Source organism: Myotis lucifugus, unplaced genomic scaffold, assembly GCF_000147115.1.
Source record: "Myotis lucifugus unplaced genomic scaffold, Myoluc2.0 scaffold_190, whole genome shotgun sequence".
Lineage (NCBI taxonomy): Eukaryota > Metazoa > Chordata > Mammalia > Chiroptera > Vespertilionidae > Myotis > Myotis lucifugus.
This window is the reverse complement of record NW_005871238.1, coordinates 304024-326001: the sequence shown is the minus strand read 5'-3', so window position 1 is coordinate 326001 and position 21978 is coordinate 304024. Positions and strand designations below refer to the sequence as shown.

The 21978-nt window shown below is 50.3% G+C and overlaps 2 protein-coding genes across 2 annotated transcripts; one reads left to right on the top strand and one right to left on the bottom strand.

Annotated features, from left to right (window-relative positions):
- Nucleotides 1-2769: 2769 nt before the first annotated feature.
- POLR3GL (RNA polymerase III subunit G like) lies at nt 2770-14830 on the bottom strand. Its single transcript, XM_006096879.3, has 8 exons — nt 14769-14830; nt 6633-6794; nt 6172-6301; nt 5100-5168; nt 4700-4756; nt 4211-4284; nt 3788-3898; nt 2770-3495 (listed from the first exon to the last, which is right to left on the bottom strand). The coding sequence occupies exons 2-8, from the start codon at nt 6750-6752 to the stop codon at nt 3409-3411; spliced, it is 648 nt and encodes a 215-aa protein (XP_006096941.3). The 5' UTR covers nt 6753-6794; nt 14769-14830; the 3' UTR covers nt 2770-3408.
- Nucleotides 14831-18512: 3682 nt separating this feature from the next.
- On the top strand, nt 18513-20954 carry ANKRD34A (ankyrin repeat domain 34A). Its single transcript, XM_023760726.1, is given in 6 exon segments — nt 18513-19601; nt 19603-19686; nt 19688-19816; nt 19818-19931; nt 19933-19965; nt 19967-20954. Coding segments are annotated over 6 exon segments (1491 nt in total). The 5' UTR covers nt 18513-18629; the 3' UTR covers nt 20126-20954.
- Nucleotides 20955-21978: the final 1024 nt, after the last annotated feature.

The window sequence follows — 21978 nt, the reverse complement described above, 5'->3', positions numbered from 1 at the left end:
ATCCTGTTTCATTCATGAGGAATTTGAGGCTTGAGACTGGACATAACTTTCCCAAGGACACGAAACGATGGAGTGGTGAAGCGAGGACCACGCACCAGGGCTCTGCCCAGCTGAGATGACAGCCCTTCCCCTTGGTGTAGTTCTTATCCAGCTTGGGCTTCGAGCCACCCTACCTTCCTTTCAAAGCTCAAGCAACAGCAAAAATGAATCGAGGAAAGGAATTGTCTTTTCCTCACCAAACCAAGGGTGTCCTGCCCATCTGACCTCTGACCCTCCAGTGTTCTCTGGTCTCCACTCCTGACCTTCTAAACTTCATGCTGCACCCAGGCCTCCCATTCACTCCCCCTCAGACCACTCGAGACCCGGCAGGTACATTTGCAGACCCCACTCTCATGCTTCCTGCTCAAGGTGGGAGGGGACCAGGAGGCTGGTAAGAAATGGTGGGAAAAGATGGGACGCTTGCCAGAGAACCTACCCTGCCTGAGGCCAGTGCAGCCCAGGCTGTGGGCATGGGAGCAACCTGTTCAACATAAGCCGGCCCTAGCAGGCACACCATGCCGGGCGGAGCAAGCACCACACGGGTCCTCTCTGCGTGTTTACAAGGAGGCCTCAACCTCTAACCTTCCTCTTGGTCCTCCAGAGGAATAGCAGCCCTGACTGTTTACTGGGCCTTAGCAACCGCAGCCCGCCGGACAGAGCCTGTGGAAAGTGGGGGAGAGGTCAATGGAAACAGACTAGCTCACGCCTGGAACTGCTCCGGAATCTGGGGAAGCTGCCGGGTCCCATGCCTCTGGCTTTGTTCGGCAAGGTCACCTGCCAGCAGAGGCAGGAAGCCAGACAGGGAAGAGTCCAAGAATGATCTGATTTTCTTGGTACTTTGTCTCTAAGGCGAGACATCTGACCCCAGTGGTCACTCTAACCTTTGTCCCCCTTTCCCCTGTTTCAGGGGCAGAGGATGTGTGTGCATAGAGGTGTGTGTGCAGGGGGTGGGGGGGATAGGGCGGGCCGGGATGTGTTCCTCCTCTACTGTCTTGTGTCTAGCATCTTCTTTGCTCCCATTCTTGAAGTTCCCAGGCTGGCACTGGTGAGGTATAGGGCATTGGCTATAACGCCAACAAAGACACAGATACAGCCGGCCAGATTTGGAATTGGGGGGGGGGGGTGTCGGGGGCGGGGGGAGAAGGGTACAGAAGATTTTTCAGTGTCTTTTGGTTCTGTTTCTTGCGGATTTCTCCCTCGTCATCTCACAGGCTATAGTGTGACTGGGAAACCCCAGGGGCGGGTCCTCTCCCTACCCCCACTCCACTTACAACACCTCACAGAGCTAGAAAAAGAACACATCAATCATCACAAATTACTCAATACTGGAATGTTCTGTTTCTATTCCAGTCTTCCTTCTCTGTTCTCTTGGCTGCTTCTACTGTAACACCTACTACTGCACCCATATGGGGCTTTTAAGGGCCTTCCCTCAATGAAGTCACAGGCCCTATTCATTCTTTGCAACGGGGTCAGAAAGATCTAATATAAGGTTGCCACTCTCTGCCACTTGATGCTGCAGGGAATCCAGTGTGCCAGCCTGAATGAGGTTGGGAATTTCTTTCTTATTTTGATTGATCGATTGATTTGAGAGAGAGGAAGGGAGAGAGAGAGAGAGAGAGAGAGAGAGAGAGAGAGAGAGAGAGAGAAGCATGGATTTGTTGTTCCACTTATTTGTGCATTCCTTGGTTGATTCTTATATGTGCCCTGACCGGGGATCAAACCCACAACCTTGGCAGAGCAGAGGCAATGCTCTAACCAACTGAGCTATCTGCCAGGGCGGGGAATTTCCTGAAGGTTCTCCTGCATCCCATTTTTATGGCTTTCAGATGTGCAGTCGGGTTGCTATCTGTGCTTGCCTCCTGATTCAGTCCTTATTCCGCACACGCAGCTAGCCTGTGACTGCTGCATGTCCAGTGGCTGGGACCAATCAGCTCATCGAGGGCCTTCTCAGAGCCAATCAGAGCCGAGGGAAGTGACCTCACCCAAGGGAGAGCTGTGTAGGCGAGGAAGCATCTCTCAGAGCTGAGTGTCCCTAAGTCACTCCACTCCACCCCTCCCTCCCTAGTTCCTGTAAAGCAACACCACCTCCCCTCTCCCTCCCAAAGAAGGAAGTGAGAAGGGCTAACTAAATTCCACATAGGAAAAACAAAACAAAACAACTGCAACTTAGCCACACAGTGGCTTCTAGAAGCAGAGAACAGAATATTCAGTGGGCTTCACCTACACACACTATTCCCAGTGGTGTCTCCGGGGCCTGGAAGCGGGTGAGTGTGCTGAAGAAGACTCGGCACCTCCCCCCTCTTCCCTCTCCATACCTGGCTTTCTGGACTCTCCCCACAAAAATAGCTGCGATCATTCTCTGTAAACAAGGACAAGCTCAAGGCCAAGTGTGGGAAAGAGAGGGCCTGCGCCCTGTGAGCACATGAGGACAGGCACCGTCCTGTCCCGTGGCCGGAGGCTCAGACATCAGCTGATCTTCGGGGCCAGCGCTGTTCTTCTCCACTGCTCTGCACAGCCCCTCAGAGGAGCTTCTTGAATGTTCCTGGCAAGGCTAGATTGGGAGCACGTGTCCCACCGTTGGGGTGGGCGGGAAGGGAAAAGAACAGGAAGGCTGTAACCCCCAGGTGTCCCACTGGACTCTGACAGGGAAGGAGAGAATGGCTCAGCGAGGCATCCCCTTCATTCCTCCAGCCCTCTCCCACCAGGCCTCACCCTGAACAAAAAGACAGATTAAAAAAAAAAAAGTTTTTATTTAAAAATATAAAACTGGCCTTACTCCTCCTAACTGCTCCCACCCCCAATCATCCCCACAAAGAACTATAAAAAGTGGGTAAGGGCGTGTGTACAGCTGTCTCGGGTCTAACAGTTTCAGTTCTTCTTTCGACCCTCCTTTCTCCCTTTCATACAAGCAGACATGGGCCCTCTGCCCTTTCGCCAAGATCTCAGAAGTGACACAAGGGCAGAGGCAGGGGAAGGGTAGGAAAGAGCTGTCTGTCGCCATTCTCCATTTCCGTCTCCATAGACCAAATAGGTTATCTCAGTGGTTCTCAACCTTCTGGCCCTTTAAATACAGTTCCTCCTGTTGTGACCCAACCATAAAATTATTTTCGTTGCTACTTCATAACTGTAATGTTGCTACTGTGATGAATCGTCATGTAAATATCTGATATGCAGGATGGTCTTAGGCGACCCCTGTGAAAGGGTCGTTGGACCGCCAAAGGGGTCGCGACCCACAGGTTGAGAACCACTGGGTTATCTGGACACTGAGCGAAAGATCTCCTTGTCCACAAAACCAAGTAATAGGCACAGTGCCTCTGTGTCCTACATCAGAAAGGTACGAAGGTCCAGGGTGCTGTTGAGGGTCCCTATTCAGTAGATAGCCTCATCCATATTGTCATCACTGTCAACCCCAAAGTCCTCTCCATTGTCGAAATATGACATGATGTAATCCGTTTCCTGTAATACAAAGTAAAGAAAAGTCAGGCGTGCTTTTGGCGTTCTCCTTCCTCCCTGTGTACCCGGTCCCTTCCCTCCCAACCACACGCTCTAGGCCTGGAAACCCCGTGGCTGTGGCTGGCTTGTAGAAGAGCCAGCGGACAGATACCATGGAGGGCACTTTCTCCTTTGGCTCTGCAACCCTCTGAAGAGAACATCCCTGGTGAGCAGAGTTGAGATCCCCAGAGCTAACGAGAGCAAGAGAGCAAGAGGGCAAGAGAGAGGAACTGCGGGCGGAAAGCGGTCTCCTCACCTCTTCATGTTCTTCTTCATCGTACTCCTCCTCTTCTTCCTCTTCCTTCTCTTCTTCTTCTTTCTCCTCGTCTTCCTCTGAAGTTACTTCTTCCTCCTTCTTCTCCAGAGTCTTTTTTTTTTTAAGATTTTGTATTGATTTTTAGAGAGAGAAACATCATTCATCAGCTGCCTCCCACCAGGGATTGAGCCCACAAGTGGGGCATGTGCTCTGACCGGGAATAGAACTAGCAACTTTTCAGTGCACAGGTCAACGCCCAACCAACTGAGCCACACCGGCTAGGGCCTTCTCCAGGGTCTTATGTGAAGATGAATAGGAAGACAAACTCAGACTCAGTGCACAGAAGGGAAAAAGTGAGGCACACAGGGGCCAAAGAGGAGGGCATGGACCTGGGGCGCAGGCCCCGTGCACATTTCCTCCTACCTCTAGTTTCTGTATTGTTTCCTCTTTATCTTCTGTGGTCTTGGGGGGTCTCTTGGGAAGTAGAATGGTGGTCCCTGGTGAGAAGATCAAAAATTGAACCATCAGCCTGGCGGGTGTGGCTCAGTGGTTGAATGGCAACCTATAAACCAGGAGGTCACAGGTCAATTCTTGGTCAGGGCACATGCCCGGGATGCGGGCCCAATCCCTAGTAGGGGGCATGCAGGAGGCAGATGAGTGATGAATCTCCCTCATTATTGATGTTTCCATTGTTCTCTTCCTCTATGAAATCAATAAAAAAATATATGTATATTTTTTTAAAGTGAACCATCAGAGAGCAAACTTCCTACATTTCTACCACCTTCCTGCAAAGACCATGTTACTCTACTGCCCTCATGTGGTCACCAAGGTGTCCAGCAACAACACTGGGTGCTTGGAGTAGGAGTAGGATTAGGAGGGCAGGAGGAGAGCTCTTTTCCCTGACACACTCACGCTCCTTCTGTAGCTTCCGCACTCGGATCCTTAGCTCCCGGGGTAGACGTCGCCAATCTGGGAAGAGTGGGAAAGTAGAAGTCAGTCTGACCCTGCCTGGGGTGAGGCGGACTTCTGTGAATGATGACTGGTTCTAGAGATAAGGGTTGGGATGAAGGTGAGGAAGGAAGGGGTTGGGTCAAAGTTGCTTGGAACGAAACTGTGGCTTGGATGCCTCCAGGGGAGTGAGGGCTAGTTACCAGGTTTTTAGGTGGAACCTGAGAGTGTTCACTAGTATACATAAGGGTCCAGTTTGTAAATACTGAGGTGGTGGCGGGGGGACAGAAGAGGGTGGATGGGGTGGCGGCCAGTGTGGAGACATTTGCAAGAAGGGCAGTCAGTGAAAGGACCCATCACCTACCAGGGTTCCAGTCGATGGCACTGTCAATCGGCCCCGACATCTGATATTTGTCTGAGTAGCGCTCCACATCTGAGGGGTCAGAGGCCAAGGGTCAAAGTTTTATCCTCCCCAAGGCCTAGACCAGGGTTGTTCTCAGGGCCCAGCCCTGTCAGTACTTGGGAATTGTCTGTCCCCTCAGCCCACACCCAGAGCCCAGGGGTCAGCTTCATGAGGACCTTCAACAGTCTGTAACCTGTCCCTTTCCACCTAAAAGTATGATTTTTTTTTTGTTATCTCCCTTAACCCAAAGGCATGAGTCCATCAAGAGGTAGTGGTACAGTAAAAAGTATACTGGGGCCCTAACCGGTCTGGCTCAATGGATATAGCATTGGCCTGCGGACTCAAGGGTCCCAGGTTCGATTCCAGTCAAGGGCATGTACCTTGGTTGCGGGCACATCCCCAGTAGGAGGTGTGCAGGAGGCAGCTGGTCGATGTTTCTAACTCTCTATCCCTCTCCCTTCCTCTCTGTAAAAAATCAATAAAACATATATTTTTTTTAAAGTATACTAGAGACAAGGAACCAGGGCTCCCATATTCCCTTTGCTCCTTGTTCATGGGACTAACCTCCACGAGCCTTTCCGCTCCCTGAGCTTCCACTTTTAGGGAACACTGTCCTTCCACAGCAGTTAATAAATACCCACTATCCCAGGCCTCCCACGTGCACCCCCTCCTCCAGTCGCTCTTGGTCTCCCCGACTTCTCCACGATCCACTAACCAGAAAGGTATCCCTTTAGTTAGCAGGGTATCTCCGAGGCCTAACACCAGCCCCCCTTCTGATTGGTTGGTGCCTGTAATATCCAGATGGTTAAAAATTATAACACATCCCCCCTTTATACGGGTGCAATACTTCACCTCCTGCTATCCCAAGACTATTGCAAAACACAAAACCAATCTTGGACACTGTCATGTGTTTCGAATTCAGGGGTGATTATCATGATCTCCCCAGTTGGACGGTGAGCGTCCTCTGCCTCGCCTGGCATCGCTGGCACTGCCCCGGGAGGCACTCGGGACGGGATACCAGCATCCGACTGACCTCTCTTGGGGACCGCTGGCCGGATGAAGTAGGGGAGCTGCCTCATGGCCCCTCGCAGCTCCTGCTTCAGCGCCAGGACATACTCCCCTTCCTCTCCTGAGGGCAGAGGCACAGGACGGAACTCCAGGGGCTAAGAGACAGGGGCAGTGGTCAGTCCGGGGAGAAAATGTTGGACTACAAATCCAGGAGGGTGTCTCCCCCCAGCCCAATCCCATGCTCCTGCTGAGCAAAGGGCCAGACGAGAAAAGGGGAGCAGCACAGCAGGGTGAGAGTTGGGGAGCCAGGGCTCTGAGAAGTCAGGTCGACACTTCCCGGCCTGGAGAACATCCGTGGGAGCCGGGTGCACAGAGACAGGGAGGAGCAAGGTAAGGATGGTTCATGACGGCCCAGGAGACATCCCGGCTCACATACAGGCAGCCAGGGGCACCGGGGAGGCCTGGGCAGGGAGGGCAGACACTCACCGGGAAGAGTGGTGAAGGCTGCAGGGTGGGTGGGGGCAGAGCATCCCCCTTCCCAATGCCCACGGCCTCCATGTTGAAGGTCAACTGGCCGCGGCCTCGGCCCCGGCCCCGGCTGGCCATGGTGGAAGCGGCCTGGGTATTCCGAGATCCGATGAGAAACACCTGATGAAGATAAAAACAGAGAGAAAAGGCGCAGGAGAAGGGGTAGGAAACCAGGGAGGTATACGACACGCAATCCTTTTTCCTGGGACCTGAAAAGCCAGTGTAATTCAACAGGTATTGATTGAGAAGGCACAGGCCAGGCAGAGTATTTCTGGAAATATAAACACGGATGAGACGTGGTCTCAACCGGACAGATAATTGCAATATAGTGTAACTAGCCCAAAGGGAAAGTGACTAGATCCTTGGATAAAACTCCATTGCATCCCTAAGATAATCTGATGTTTATCACCATCTACGGAGCTACCTATGACCTTCTCATTCTTTCTCTCCCTGGCTTTCCAAACCCAACCAAGCCCCAATTCAAGCCAATGCAATGCATTTCAACAACACATTTATTCAGAATATACCATGAAAAAAGTAGTACGACAGGCACTGTGGGGGCACAGGGATAAGTCATCAGTCTCTGTCAGTGGTGGGTGTGTGTGGGGGTGGGGGGGGGCAGAGAGGAGAACCGTTACAATCAAATTGATCTTTTAAGACACCACTTGGAAGCACAGAACTTAGAATTGGAAGCACCCACAGAGCTTTCTAGTCCAAACCCCCTCCGCGTGCAGTACTCCACTCGGTAAGCTGTGAGTCATTCTGCGTCTGGTGGTATTTTCCTAGGGAGAGGGTGTCCATTCTCCCCCATGGCGGCCCATCCCACTGGGATTGATGCTGATGAATCGAAAGCTCCTCTTGCTACTGAACTGAGCTCTGCCTCTTGTCATCATCAGACTTGCGGGGACAGTCGGATGCAGCTAGCATGGGGGATAAAGTCACCAAGTGAAAATGAAACTTGCCCGGCCCGGCGTGGTTCAGTGGCTGAGCGCGGACATATGCCCGGGTTGTGGGCTGGATCCCCATTGTGGGGCGTGCAGGAGGCAGCCGATGAATGATTCTCTCTCATCGCTAATGTTTCTATCTCGCTCTCCCTCTCCCCTCCTCTCTGAAATCAATAAAAATATATTTAAAAAAAATTAAACTTGAAAAAAATGATACCCCAGTAGCAAGGAACATACCTAGCACCCAGATCTTGGTTTCTAATACTATTTTCTAATAAACGGAACCAAGGCTTCTTGAAGAAATGGCTAATTCTAGGATGGGGGCAGGAAATATACACCATGAGCCTGAAGTACCTTCTAGTGCAGGGGTGGGCAAACTTTTTGACTTGAGGGCCACAATGGGTTCTTAAACTGGACCGGAGGGCCGGAACAAAAGCATGGATGGAGTGTTTGTGTGAACTAATATAAATTCAAAGTAAACATCATTACATAAAAGGGTACGTTCTTTTTTTTTTTTAGTTTTATTCATTTCAAACGGGCCGGATCCGGCCCGCGGGCCGTAGTTTGGCCACGGCTGTTCTAGTGCCAGTAAGTGCTAAGACAACAACAACAAACAAACAAAAAACCACCACACATTGATGGGGCTACATCAACGGAGCATACGAGTCAAGTGAAAGAGATCCCAATGGCCAAAGCCGGAACAATTTGAACAATAACATAGAGCAGTATTGGATTACCCCAAAGCATAAACTAAATATCCAGGAGTTCACACTAGTATAAATAAATGACTGAATAAATCAATTCATGGGGGAGAAAAAAACATCTCTCATTCAGAATTCCAAATCCATTGTGTAGACTCCCCTAAAGACAGAGGGTAGAACTCCCCTCTCCTTAAGTGTTGGCTGTGTATGGGGAATCTTGTCCAAAACGTATAGTTTTTGAAAGGGTAGGGTAGTAACTTTACAATGGAGAAACTGCACGAACACTAACTACTTCTGCCAGGTGACCAAGGTCAATAGCAACAATCTTAAATCACGTCGTGAATTCGTACCCTTAATATTGAAGTGATGAAATGGCACTTACCACTTTACCTCTGTGACCCCCCCCCCAAATCCACAACCCCAGTCTACTCAGGAGAAAAACATTGGACAAATTCCAGCAGAAGAGCATCCTATGGGCCTGACCGGTACTCTCTAACACTGCCAGTCACCCAAAACAAGGGAGGTCCACCCTTCCATCGTAACAGGGGAGAGCAGTCCAGTGGTAGGTAGTATTCTTAAAAATAAAGAACACCATCCCTTTTGTTTTCTGATTATAGAATATACATTTATTCTAGAAAACTTGGAAACACATAAAGGTATAAAGAAAAAAATACTTATTATTTCATGATGACCGCCATCTAGTAATAACCATTATTAATATTTTAACATATATCCTTTTAATTTCATTTCCATGTGTATAAATACATGTACGTGTATACACACACACACACACACACACACACACACGGACCATGATAACTAAATGTAATGTTGTATACTGGATGGAATCCCGGAACAGGAAAAGAGCAGCAGGTAAAACTAAGGAAGTGTGAAACAAGTGTGACTTTAAATAATTAGAATGTATCAATATGGTTTCATAACTGTAACTTATGTACCATACTGATATATGGTGCTAATAATACGGAAACTGTTCCAGGGCATAGAGAAACTTTCCGTACTATCTCTCCAGTTTTTCTGTAAATCTAAAATTGTTTCAAAAAATAAAAACTATTTTAAAAAACCTTGAGTAGCACTTTAAATCCAGTTTCTCGGACCTTCCTTGCTTTTATGACCTTGGCCAGTTTGAAGAGAACTGGTCAGGTATATGATAGGATGCTCCTCTGCTAGAATTTGTCTCATGTTTTCCTCCTGATTAGACTGGGGCTCGGGGCTTGGGGAGGAGAATCCCAGAGGTGAAGTACCATTGCATCACATCATATTAAGGGTACATAGTAACAACTTGTTAGAGAACAATAAGAAATAATACAGTACATAATTAAGATCTCTTAAATTAGTGATTCATAATGTAATTGTTCCCACAGTCCAGAGAAGGGAGAAAACTAGGAGGTCTGGGATGGTGAGGGGAGGATTTATAAATACAGAAACAAAGCTCTAACCGGTTTGGCTCAGTGGATAGAGCATTGGCCTGCGGACTGAAGGGTCCCAGGTTCAATTCCAGTCAAGGGCACATCCCCAGTAGGAGGTGTGCAGGAAGCAGCTGATTGATGTTTCTCTCTCATCGATGTTTCTGACTCTCTATCCCTCTCTCTTCCTCTCTGTAAAAAAAAGAAATAAAATATATATTTTTAAAAAATACAGTAACAAAGTCTCAAGTTTGGAAGAGCACTTAGAAGTCATGCATTCATTCATGTAACAAATATTTATTGAGCATCTACTACATGCCAGATATAATGCTAGATAATGGGGATCATAGTGAATCCTCTAGACTTGCATCTTTCCTCTGATAAACCATATTTAGTACATTGTTATTCATCTTCTATTTAAACATCTTTAATGAGAGAACGCCCTATCTCACTTTGTATGTCCTTTAATTTTTGGATATTTGTGCTTCAATTAATATTCAACAAACACTCTAGACCAGTGGTTCTCAACCTGTGGGTCACGACCCCTTTGGCGGTCGAATGACCCTTTCACAAGGGTCGCCTAAGACCATCCTGCATATCAGATATTTACATTACGATTCATAACAGTAGCAACATTACAGTTATGAAGTAGCAACGAAAATAATTTTATGGTTGGGTCACAACGTGAGAAACTGTGTTTAAAGGGCCAGAAGGTTGAGAACCACTGCTCTAGACAAAAAAAATATATGGCTAAATAAAGGGCATTTTACAAAAATATAGTTATTTAAAAATATTTTTAAATAGTTATAAAGTAATCTATGTTGCAAACATACACACACATTTATGAATAAAAATGTTCTTAAAGGATATACATTAATTTAAGGTGTGTTTTGGGGGGGCGGTTATTTGTAATTTAAGGTTTTCTTCTATACTGTTTTTGTAATGAGAAAAAAATGTTGATTTAAATTTTAAAATATATACTAACAATAGTAGATGAGACTAGTAACAGGTAGCAGGAAGGAGAGGGTAAAAGAATATGTGTCTGAGAAACTTGGAAAGTTTCAAGCCCAACTACCACGAAAAAATGTGAAGCAGAAGCTGGCTGTTAGTTAACAGATTGCATGGTATCTGATTGACAGAGCATACGAGGGAAGAGAAGAGGACTGGTGGACCCTGGAGTAAGAATCCATCACCATGCCTTCGGGCCCTTTCAGGGAAAGAACACTCCCACCGCTGGCTCCGGTCTCTTTCCACTTGACAGACAATGGAGAGGGGAGCTGGGTGTTTGTTTGTTTGTTTGCTTGCTTGTTTGTTTTTAATATATTTTTATTGAGGAAGGGAGAGGAAGGGAGAGGAAGGGAGAGATGGAAACATCAATGATGAGAGAGAATCACTGATCAGCTGCTTCCTGCACGCCCCCTACTAGGGATTGAGCCCACAACCTGGGCATGTGCCCTTGACCGGAATCAAACCCAGAACCCTTTAGTCCGCTGGCCAACACTCTATCCACTGAGCCAGACTGGCTAAGGCTGGGGCAGGGGGGAGCTGTTTTGACTACAAAGCAGCCAGGAGTCAGGAAAAGGCCATGCATTTGAGGTTAGACAAATCTAATTCCATTTCCACATGCGTATCAAGTGGCTCCCAACAAAGTGGGGTAAAATAAGACAAAATTTTATCTAATTCAGGCAATAAACTAAACCATTCATCTCTACCCTACTCAGCTCAGTAATTACAACAAGTCTCTTATACTTAAGATTGTGATTGTGTCTCAATTCTTGACAGTAAAGTCTCTTATAATCTGGTTCCAAACTATTCTTCTTTAATATCAATTGTCCCCAGTGTTCACCCCTGCATTCTCCCTCCCGTAAAACAACAACATCCCATATACATTATGCTCATCCCCATTATGTATAACTGTGTGTTATGGTACAAGTTATTGAGAACAGATTGCAACAAAACATAGAGAAAAATAGTTACATGGAATTTAAGGAAGTTACATGCATGTAGTGGTTAAGAACATGGATTTGAATCCCAGTTCTGTCATTTCTTAGCTATATAACTTTCAGCTATTTTAAAAATATCTCAAAAACTGTTTCCTTCATCCTTAAAAGGGGAATAATAAAAACAAAATCATCTTCATTCACTTAACCAGGGGTCCTCAAACTTTTTAAACAGGGGGCCAGTTCACTGTCCCTCAGACCGTTGGAGGGCCGGACTATAGTTTAAAAAAAAACTATGAACAAATTCCTATGCACACTGCACATATCTTATTTTGAAGTAAAAAAACAAAATGGGAACAAATACAATATTTGTATTTGCATGTGGCCCGCGGGCCGTAGTTTGAGGATCCCTGCACTTAACAAATATTTACTGCGTGCTTACTACGTGCCAGGCGCTTTCTAAGAGATCCAGGGACTGAGGCCTAGAGCACTCTAAGGTTTAGGCTTTCCTATATTTGTAGTGAAAAAATCACCCCAAAAGAATAAACATGCAAAAGACATGGACAATTGCCCTAACCAGTTTGGCTCAGTGGATAGAGCTTCGGCCTCTGGTCTGAGGGGTCCCAGGTTTGATTCCTGCATGTACCTTGGTTGCAGGCACATCCCCAGTAGGGGGTGTGCAAGAGGCAGCTGACCGATGTTTCTCTCTCATCAATGTTTCTAAATCTCTATTCCTCTCTTTAAAAAATCAATAAAATATATATTTTTTAAAAAGACATGGACAATTGACAAAAGTCTGACTCTTTACCTATCAAACTGACAAAGATTTAAATAATAATCAGGCTGTCATGAATTTTGTTGAGATGATCAGGCTGTCATGAATTTTGTTGAGATGGACACTCTCATAATTCACTAGAACAATCGTTTGAGGGAACAAATTGACCACTTGAATCAACAGCCTTTTTTATTTTTATACTTTTAGAGAGAGAGGAATGGGGAGGGAGAGAGAGAGAGGAATGGGGAGGGAGAGAGAGAGAGAGAGGGAGAGAAAGAGAGAAAGAGAGAGAGAGAGAGAGAGAGAGAGAGAGAGAGAGAGAGAGAACACTTATGATCGGATGGAACCTGGAACCTGAGTATGTGCCCTGACCAGGAACCGAACCAGCCACCTCTGGTGTAGGGGAGGGCCCTCCAACTGACATACAGGCCAGGATTCAACAGCCTTTTCTAACGTTCATATCCTTAATCCACTAATCCTATTAAAAATTTTAACCTAAAGAAATCATCAGATATGTAGTCAGAGATATAAGTTCAAGGATGTTCATCAAAGAGCTATTCATAGTAGCAAAAATCCTGAAATAATTTAAATGGTCCAACAAAAAAAATGATCAAAAAAATTCAAAATATTCATTTTAGACTATTACGTAGCCATAAAAATGACTTTTAAAAAATATTATTTTTATTGATCTCAGAGAGGAAGAAAGAGGGAGAGAGAGATAGAAACATTAATGATGCGAGAGAATCATTGATCGACTGCCTCCTGCACACCCCACACTGGGGATAGAGCCCACCACCTGGACATATGCCCTGACCAGAAATCGAATCCTGCCCTCCTGGTTCATAGGTCGACACTCAACCACTGCACCCACCAGTCATTATTTAAAAATGACTTTAAATAATATTTAAAAGAAAAAATTCACAATATAATGTAAACTAAGGGGGAACATAATAAAAATTGCATTTATTGTATGACCCTATTTATGCAATATACACACACATATATATGTATACATGCAGAAAAGAAATAGAAAGGATACATATTAAAATATAATAATGGTTATCACTACATCATGGTCATGATATAATAGGTATTTTTCTTTATACCTTTATGTGTTTCCAAATTTTCTAGAATAAATGTATATTACTTCTGTAATCAGAAAACAAAAGGTAAGGTGTTCTTTATTTTTAAGAATGCTACCACTAGGACTGCTCTCGCCTTTCACAATGGAAGTGTGGGATGCAGTGTGCCAAGCTATATATTTGTTTAGAATATTTGTTGGATATCAATTGAAGAACAAATATCCAAAAATGGAATGACTGGAAAAGTGAGATAGGGTCATTTTACTAAAGACGATTAAATAGAAGCTGGATAACAATTTACTAAATATGGTTTACCCGAGGAAGGATGCATGTCTAGAGTAGAGGATTTATTATGATCCCCCTTGTCTAGCACTGTCTGGAATATTGATTTATGCTCAATAAATATTTGTTGAATGAATGAATGAGTGAACACAAGATAGCTAAGCTTTCTTCCAAACCTGAGACTTTGTGATTCATAAAATGCCCGCCCCCTTCCCCCCGCCCGCCCCCCCCCCACTATCCCAGTCTTCCTAGCTTTCTCCCTTCTCTGAACTGTGCGAGCAACTATAAAATGAGCCACTACTTTTAAGAGCCCTTAATTATATACTGTATTGTACTGTATTTTGTCTTTTATGAATTGTTCCCTAACCACATTAGGACTTTAAATTCTGAATCCCCAATCAATTCCATTCAACCTTCATTGGGCAATGTGTAGTATTAGAACCTGCCCTACAAAACCTTATATCCTGAAAAGACTAGAAGCATTAAAGAGAGAGGGTGCACTAGGTACTCTAATAGAGGTATACATAAAATGCCAGCATCAGACTGGGAAACAATTAATTCTGGGGGGAGGTGGTGCAAGAAAGCTACAGGTAGGACATGGGTAACCTTTCATCTGAGTCTTGATAGATAACAGAAGTCTGTCAGGCCCCTGGGGAGATACTGTTAACAGGTTCGAGGAAAGCTGATGCCATTGCAGAGTCGGAAGCACGAGAGCGCGTCTTTCCCACGTTCTGCTTTCTATCCGTCGCCTGTGCGCACAAGAACGCTACGGTGTGGATCAATACCGCGACGGGAACCCAGGAGAGAAAGGGGAGGGAGCCCGAGGGGGCTGATCAGCAAGCTGGTTTGCTGTCTGTCTGTCTGTCTGTCTCGCAGCTGGCCCAGGCGAAGTAGTTCGGGAACTGTGGGACGGAACCAGGTCCGAGCCTCCAGGTGGGAGCCTTACCTGCCGCCCCTCCCCCACGCGAAGCCGAGGCCGCCGCCAACCTGGAATCCGCTCGTCTTCCTCGAGCCGGGGGCGCTCTGGGCCCGCCTCCGCGAGCTCCCCATTGGTGAGCCCTCCCCGCCAATCTAGGAGGAGCCGGCGGGGAGGTCCGCCCCCTGGCAGCCGAGGAGGCGGAGGGCGGAGCCAGCCGGAACCGGGCGTGGGAGCCCCTAGCGGAGGGAGACGGGGTTGCAGAATCAGCCAGGCTCCATTATTTCCCATCTGGTCTCAGATGGAGGAGCCGCGGGCCAGCCGAGCGAGAGTTCACAGCGGGGGCCTGACGCCCAGGTCTCACCAGCGGGCTCTGCGGGGGCCCCCACAGAGACATGAGCCCCTATGGGAGCGGCTCGTTAGAGATGAGTCTTTGCGTGACGGCCTCACGCTTGGCCTCTGCTCCATGACTCCAGCCTTCCCTTCCGCCCTACACTGCTTCCCTTGAGCACCACCAGTGAATACTGCTCTTATAAAAAATGTTTCTTTCCGTGGGTTGCTGCCATGTCTGAAAGAAGATGGGGAGAGGTTTGGGGGGGAGGAAGGTTAGGAATCAGAGAACTAGAGTTAGGGGGCAGGGCAGGAGCCAGTGTTTCCTGCACTTTCCATTGCCTTCCAGCTCCTCTTCGCCCTTGGTAAGGGCACATGGTGGGAATGTTACAGAAGACCGGAGACAACCAAGCAACGCTCAGAGAGATGGAGTTACATTTATGATGATGATGATGATGATGATGATGATGCACGGCCCAGAGAAAAAAATGTCTCTAGAATTCTGGGCCAAGTCACAAAGGAAATTTCCTGTATTTATACCTTTTTACCCTCTTTGTCTCCCAAATATGGGGTTTTTCTGGTCCCCTTTGCACAGTTCTTTGTGCTGGGCCTTTGAGACCTCCAAGGCTTGGCCTGGCGCCAGCACTGATAACTTCGTCTGGGGAAGGGTTACGCCTCTCTGGAACAGGGAGTCGTCTTTTTTCCTTATTATTTAAGCCAGCAAGCATTTACAGATGCCAAAATAGCAGGGTTAAAATTTCAAATAGCAGTTTTTATATAAGATAGGTGCTTCAGGAAGAGGAGTCTTACGTGTACACACACACACACACACACACACACACTCACCAGAAACAGAGGGAAGAGCTCAGAGGAGTGATAAAATATAGGCTTCAAGAACCTCCGAGGTGTCAGAGCAATGGCCTGGGAGCAACCCCTCTGGGCTCGGAAGGCTGCAGGGTGGTGGCAAATGCCCCATCTTTGGGATAAGACAGAAACGGAGCTGTGAGGCTTTGGAGAACTCGCTTAACTTTACTAAGTCCCTGTTTCTTTCTTTTTTAAAAAAATATATTTTATTGATTTTTTACAGAGAGGAAGGGAGAGGGATAGAGAGCCAGAAACATCGATGAGAGAGAAACATCGATCAGCTGCCTCCTGCACACCCCCCACTGGAGATGTGCCCGCAACCCAGGTACATGCCCCTGACTGGAATCGAACCCGGGACCCTTGAGTCCGGAGGCCGACGCTCTATCCACTGAGCCAAACCGGTTCTGGCCCTGTTTCTTTCTTTAAAAAAAATATTTTATTGATTTTTTACAGAGGAAGGAGAGGGACAGAGAGTTAGAAACATCGATGAGAGAGAAACATCAATCAGCTGCCTCCTGCACACCTCCCACTGGGGATGTGCCCGCAACCAAGGTACATGCCCCTGACCGGAATCGAACCCGGGACCCTTCAGTCCGAAGGCCGATGTTCTATCCACTGAGCCAAACCAGTTAGGGCCTAAGTCCCTTTCTCTTATAAAGTGAAGATAATTCCTTCTTTGTAGTGTTGTTGTGAGGACGGGAGATATATATGTAAAGTACTTGGCACATAGCTGGTGTCCGATAAGTGGTAGCTGGTAAAAATGGGCGGCTTCCCTGCAGTATTTCTCTCCCCCCGCACCCCCCCCCCCCTTATTTTTAGGATCTTGTGTCTGGTGGCCTCCGGCCTCTGAATTATCTCAGGTGAGTTTTCCAAATCCTTGGGAAATTTTTCCTTACCCCCCCCCCCCCACTTCCTCTGAAGCCTTCCAGCTGGACACAAACTCATTCCTAAAATATGCAGATGGAAGCTATGGTAACCATGGAGACAGGGCAGGTGGCAAGGAGAGGCAGAGGCAGTGAGAGAAACCAATTGCGACCACAGGGGAGCGAGACTTGAGGAGCGATTTGGACCGAGACTTCCACGCAAGATGAAAAAATAACCTAAGCAAGATGAGTGAAGAGGTGCCGTGAGAGAGGATGTGGCACAAGGTTCGCTCTTGTCTCCGCGCACCCTCGCCCGCAAGAATATGGGGAGGAGGCATCCGGGAATGCCCCTGGGCTTTCCTAAAAATGACCCAAGGGCCGCCCCCCTCCCTATACTTATTTGATAGGCACGTACAGGGAGCTGCGGTGCAAAGATCATCTATCCTGTGTGCTCCGTTTGGTGGGGGGGGCGAGTGCGGGGAGTGGGATGCTCCCCGCGTCTGACTCCGGCTCGCCCTGACATTTAAACTGTGAGACGCCAGACACATCTCTTGCCGCTCTCCGCACAGCATTGAACTCCGGCTGCGGATCCCCACCGCCGCCCTCCACCCCTCCGCACAGGGCGCCCCGTGCCCCGCGGTAGGTAGGTCAGGTCTGGCGCACAAGCGCACAGGAACACACCGAGCGAGCGAGAAGGGGGGATCTGCAGAGGCTCAAGAATGAATTTAGTTGGTGTCGGTCTGGGTGGCAGAGGAGATCTTCTAAGAATCCTTTAGGTTTGTTGGGACCGAAGGGCTGTCGGCTAAGCCAGGAAAATCAGGATTGGAGCTCCAGGTTTGGGGGTTTGTGTGTGCATGGGTGGGGGAACGGGTTGGTGCCCGACGCCCCCACCCGAGGAGACGAGGCTATAAATAGCAAGGCAGAGCTCCGCCTTTCGCACCCCCCCTCCCCCCCCCAGCCTCTCTCCTCCCCAGCCGGCGCTGTGCCCGGGGCGCACCGGGAGGAGGGACCAGCATCCGATGCCCGGGCGCAGATACTGACACCAAGGGAATCCAGATGCCCCCCCACGCCATGTGGGCCCCCGGGAACCCGGCCCCACCACCCCGGCTGCCTGGTGGTCCCGGCCTCGGTTCTGGCCGGGCGGAGATTCTGCAGACATTCAGGTATCTATTTGGGCGCAAAGCCTGGGAGGGGAAAGAGCAAGGAGTGATGGGGACCAGAGCAGGGGCAAAAGAAACCCCCATTCTCCCCCACCCGTTTTAGGTCCCCAATGCAAGCTGCTTCCCTCCCCCCACTCAATTTATGGGGCGGTGGCAACCTCAACGAGGTTAGGAACGGGAATGTGTGTGTGAATGTATGGGTGCATGTGCGTGGGTGGGTGGCATTCAGCATCTGAGAGAGGGGGATTCCAAGTGCAGATAAGAAAAGGGGGGTGCTGGAAAGGTCTGAGGAGCCGGGGGGTGCGGGTGGGGGGGTACCTCTGAGCGTGCACGTACGCATTTGCACGCGCGCTGGTCTTTAATGCGGGTGCACCCTTCCCACCTTCTCAAGGCATGCTCGCGAGAGAGAAGCGAGCTCAGGCATGAGCTCAGGAAAAGGCTGTATCCCTGCAATGGAAATCTCTCACCCCACGGCCGGGTACCTTCCAGCCCGGTGCATCAGTTTCCCTGCCTGGATCCATCAGTCAGATGTACCCTCTCTCTTGCCAGGAATTGGCTTCGCCACTGAGCCCCTCAGGCCTCTTCCAGGCCATCACCCCCCCACCCCTAGCCTTCCCGGGCAGGCCCCGGCCCCCGGCCCCGGCTCCATCCGTGCTCTCGCCCCAGCCGCAGCGATGCTGCACACGGAGGGCCACGCTCTGCTCCGGGCCGTGGGGCAGGGGAAGCTGCGCCTGGCCCGCTTGCTGCTGGAGGGCGGCGCTTACGTGAACGAGGGCGATGCCCAGGGGGAGACCGCGCTGATGGCAGCTTGTCGGGCCCGCTACGACGACCCCCAGAACAAGGCGCGCATGATCCGCTACCTCCTGGAGCACGGCGCGGACCCCAACATCGCGGACCGCCTGGGGCGCACGGCGCTCATGCACGCCTGCGCCGGGGGCGGGGGCGCCGCCGTGGCCTCGCTGCTCCTCGCCCACGGCGCCGACCCCTCGGTCCGAGACCACACCGGCGCCTCGGCGCTGGTCCACGCCCTGGACCGCGGGGACCGCGAGACCCTGGCCACGCTGCTGGACGCCTGCAAGGCCAAGGGCACGGAGGTCATCATCATCACCACCGACACCTCGCCCTCGGGCACCAAGAAGACGCGGCAGTATCTCAACTCCCCGCCGTCCCCGGGGGTGGAGGACCCCGCTCCCGCCCCTCCGAGCCCGGGGGTCTGCGCGTCGCCGTCGGAAATCCAGCTGCAGACTGCAGGGGGGGCGCGGGGGCTGCCGTCCCCCCGCACGCAGGAGGAAGAGGAGAAGCGGGACGTGTTTGAATTCCCTCTGCCCAAGCCCCCCGAGGACCCCTCGCCTTCCGAGCCGCTCCCCAAACCACCCCGCCACCCTCCCAAGCCGCTCAAAAGGCTCAATTCCGAGCCCTGGGGCCTGGTGGCTCCCCAGCCGGCCCCGCCCGCGGAGGGGAGGCTGGGGATGGAGCGCCTGACCGCCGACTTCAACGGCCTGACCCTGGGCGGCCGACCCCGGCTCTCCCGACGTCACAGCACCGAGGGCCCCGAGGGCCCGCCCCCGTGGGTGGAGAAGGGGACGGGCGGGGGCGCCCTCTCGCGCCGGAACACCGCGCCCGAAGCTCAGGAGGCCGGTCCCCCTTTCTGGGCTGCGGGCAAGAAAACTGGAGCCCGCCATGAAGCCGCTTGGAGGCTCGACTTCCCCCACCTCGCCCGGAAGGAGCGGCCGCCCCGTCGCTGAGAAGGGCCGGCCGCTACAGCGCCTTCCCCGCTGGACTCCTGCCCCTGGCGGGCTTCGGATGCCCTCCCCGCGCCAGTTCCCAGGAAAGCCTGCCCGGGGCGGTGTCCCCGCTGAGCGGGGCGCCGGCGGAGCCCGGGGCTGCTGGAGCGGAGGGGCTCGGGGACGCTGCTCTTGGACCACATCTCGCAGACGCGGCCGGGCTTCCTGCCCCCGCTCAATGTCAGCCCCCACCCCCCCGATCCCCGACATTCGCCCCCAACCCGGAGGGTCGCGCGCCTTCGCTGCCCGCCCCTCCCCAGGCGGGGGCGCCAGGCTCTCCGAGGACCAAGCGCAAGTTGGTGAGGCGCCACTCGATGCAGAACGAGCAGATCCGCCTGCTCGGGGGCTTCCAGGGTCTCGGCGGGCCTGGGGAGCCGGGGCGCTGAGAGGAGGGACGGGAGCCAGGGTGGGATCAGGACCTTGACGGACAGAGGGAGAGCCAGCTCACACACTCACACACACACACACACACACACACACACACACCGGGCAGGGGGGTCTTCTGCATGTGCTCCTGGGCGCGGTGCACGCACACATGGGCAAGCGTGTCCACACGCACAGTTACTCTTATTCGCAGGGAAGGGTACGTCCTCTTTACTGGGCTTACAGACACGTGCATTCATGCCCTGGTGACTTCACAGGCTTATGAGAATTACCCACAAGCAAGGCACACAGGCCCCTTGTGCTAGGGCCCCACATGGGTGCCAAATTCACTTGCATTTGTTGAGAAGCAGTAGGGAGCCCTTACCTATAGGTAGTCTGCAGTCTTTGCCCTCCTACAGAAGCAGTCCCTTGCTTTCCGTGTGTGCCCTGAAACACAGCCCTCTCATGACTTCGCACACTCTGCCCTCTCCGTGACCATGTCACCCGTTCTGCGGGTCTCGCTTCTCTCTCCAGGCCTGGCTCCCTGCCCACACCCTGCTCCCCGTCCTAACCATTGTTCAGGATATCTTTTCTCCTGGAGGGTTTCCTGCAGCAATCCCAGCCTCGGTTCTGCTGCTGCCCTTCCTGCTCTCAGCTTTACTTCTCTACTTCCTGCTTTTTATTCCCACCCGGTCCCCCCAGCCAATACCATACCACACGGCGCCTCATTTCCCCAGGGTGGGCCATGGGCTCCAACTGCTCTCGTGTCTGAGCTTATGAACACCCTCAGCGGGTAGAAGTGGGGAGCAACCCCAAATCACTCCTCTCTCCACTTGACATATCAAATAAACGTGTTCAGAAGTCTCTGTTTTGTCTCTTCGCCCGAGGGGTGTGAGGTGTGGGGGATGAGGAATGGGGAGGGAGGGTGATGCTAACTGTAGCTATAATGACGTAGGGATACTTAGACGTTCCACCCACCTTCCTCCCAGGAGTCCAACTGACCAACTGAGGTTGTAGAAGAAAAGGCCAGTGTCCTGTGTCCTCCAGGGTTGAAGGCATTAGGCATGCTCTCATTTCCCCGTCTCCTCTCCGTCCATCCTCAGAGTCTTTCACTTAAGAATCCTACAAAGAGTTCCTCCCTCCACCATCAGCAGACATATCCCAGGAGATTAATTTCCCCCTTTTCAAGCTTCCTATTGCTCACAGCTTTTCCTCTGGGTTCTAACTTTCATCTCACCAGGTGCATTTCATTCATCTGGATTTCAGGAGAGGGAGAGGGAGAGGGAGAGGGAGAGGAAGAGAGAGAGAGAGAGAGAGAGAGAGAGAGGCATAAATTTACCTAGGTAAAAATGGCATAAATGATTAGCTGACAAAAAGGGGTGTTGTGTGTGTGTGTGTGTGTGTGTGAGAGAGAGAGAGAGAGAGAGAGAGAGAGAGAGAGAGAACTCAGAAGAATCCAGCCTGACTGACAGATTCTATGAACAAGGGTGTGTGTCTTCACCTGCTCTCTGGGCCTCTCAGTTTGCTAGTTTTCTGCACATGCTCTAAGTCTCCCTCAGTCTAATAGGAGGTGAGGGAGCAGCCATTCTACTCTTTCTTACTCCCCCAACTTAGAATGTGTGAAATCAGAAAATTACCCCACAATGTGCGAAGAATGAAAAGATCAAAATATTGGGAGTCCGAAGACCTATGTCGGAACCCCCACTCCTTGCCACATTCTAGCTATTCAGTTTGGGCAGTTTAGCCTCTCTGAGCGTGCTTCCTTATTCATAAAACAATAAAATCTAGGTAGTGATTGTGATTATTAAGTAAAACAATGCACTAAGTCCATTGCGTAGTGTCTGACAAATAGTAAATATTTTCTCACTAAATGTCA

Bases quoted from the DNA above. Each gene is read 5' to 3' on its own strand.
- POLR3GL (XM_006096879.3), bottom strand. From the start codon at position 6,752: ATGGCCAGCCGGGGCCGGGGCCGAGGCCGCGGCCAGTTGACCTTCAAC. The intron at 5,169-6,171 runs GTCAGTCGGATG...CTGACCCCTCAG, and splicing joins GCCAGCGGTCCCCAAGAGAG to ATGTGGAGCGCTACTCAGAC. The intron at 4,757-5,099 runs GTAGGTGATGGG...CACTCTTCCCAG, and splicing joins TGCCATCGACTGGAACCCTG to ATTGGCGACGTCTACCCCGG.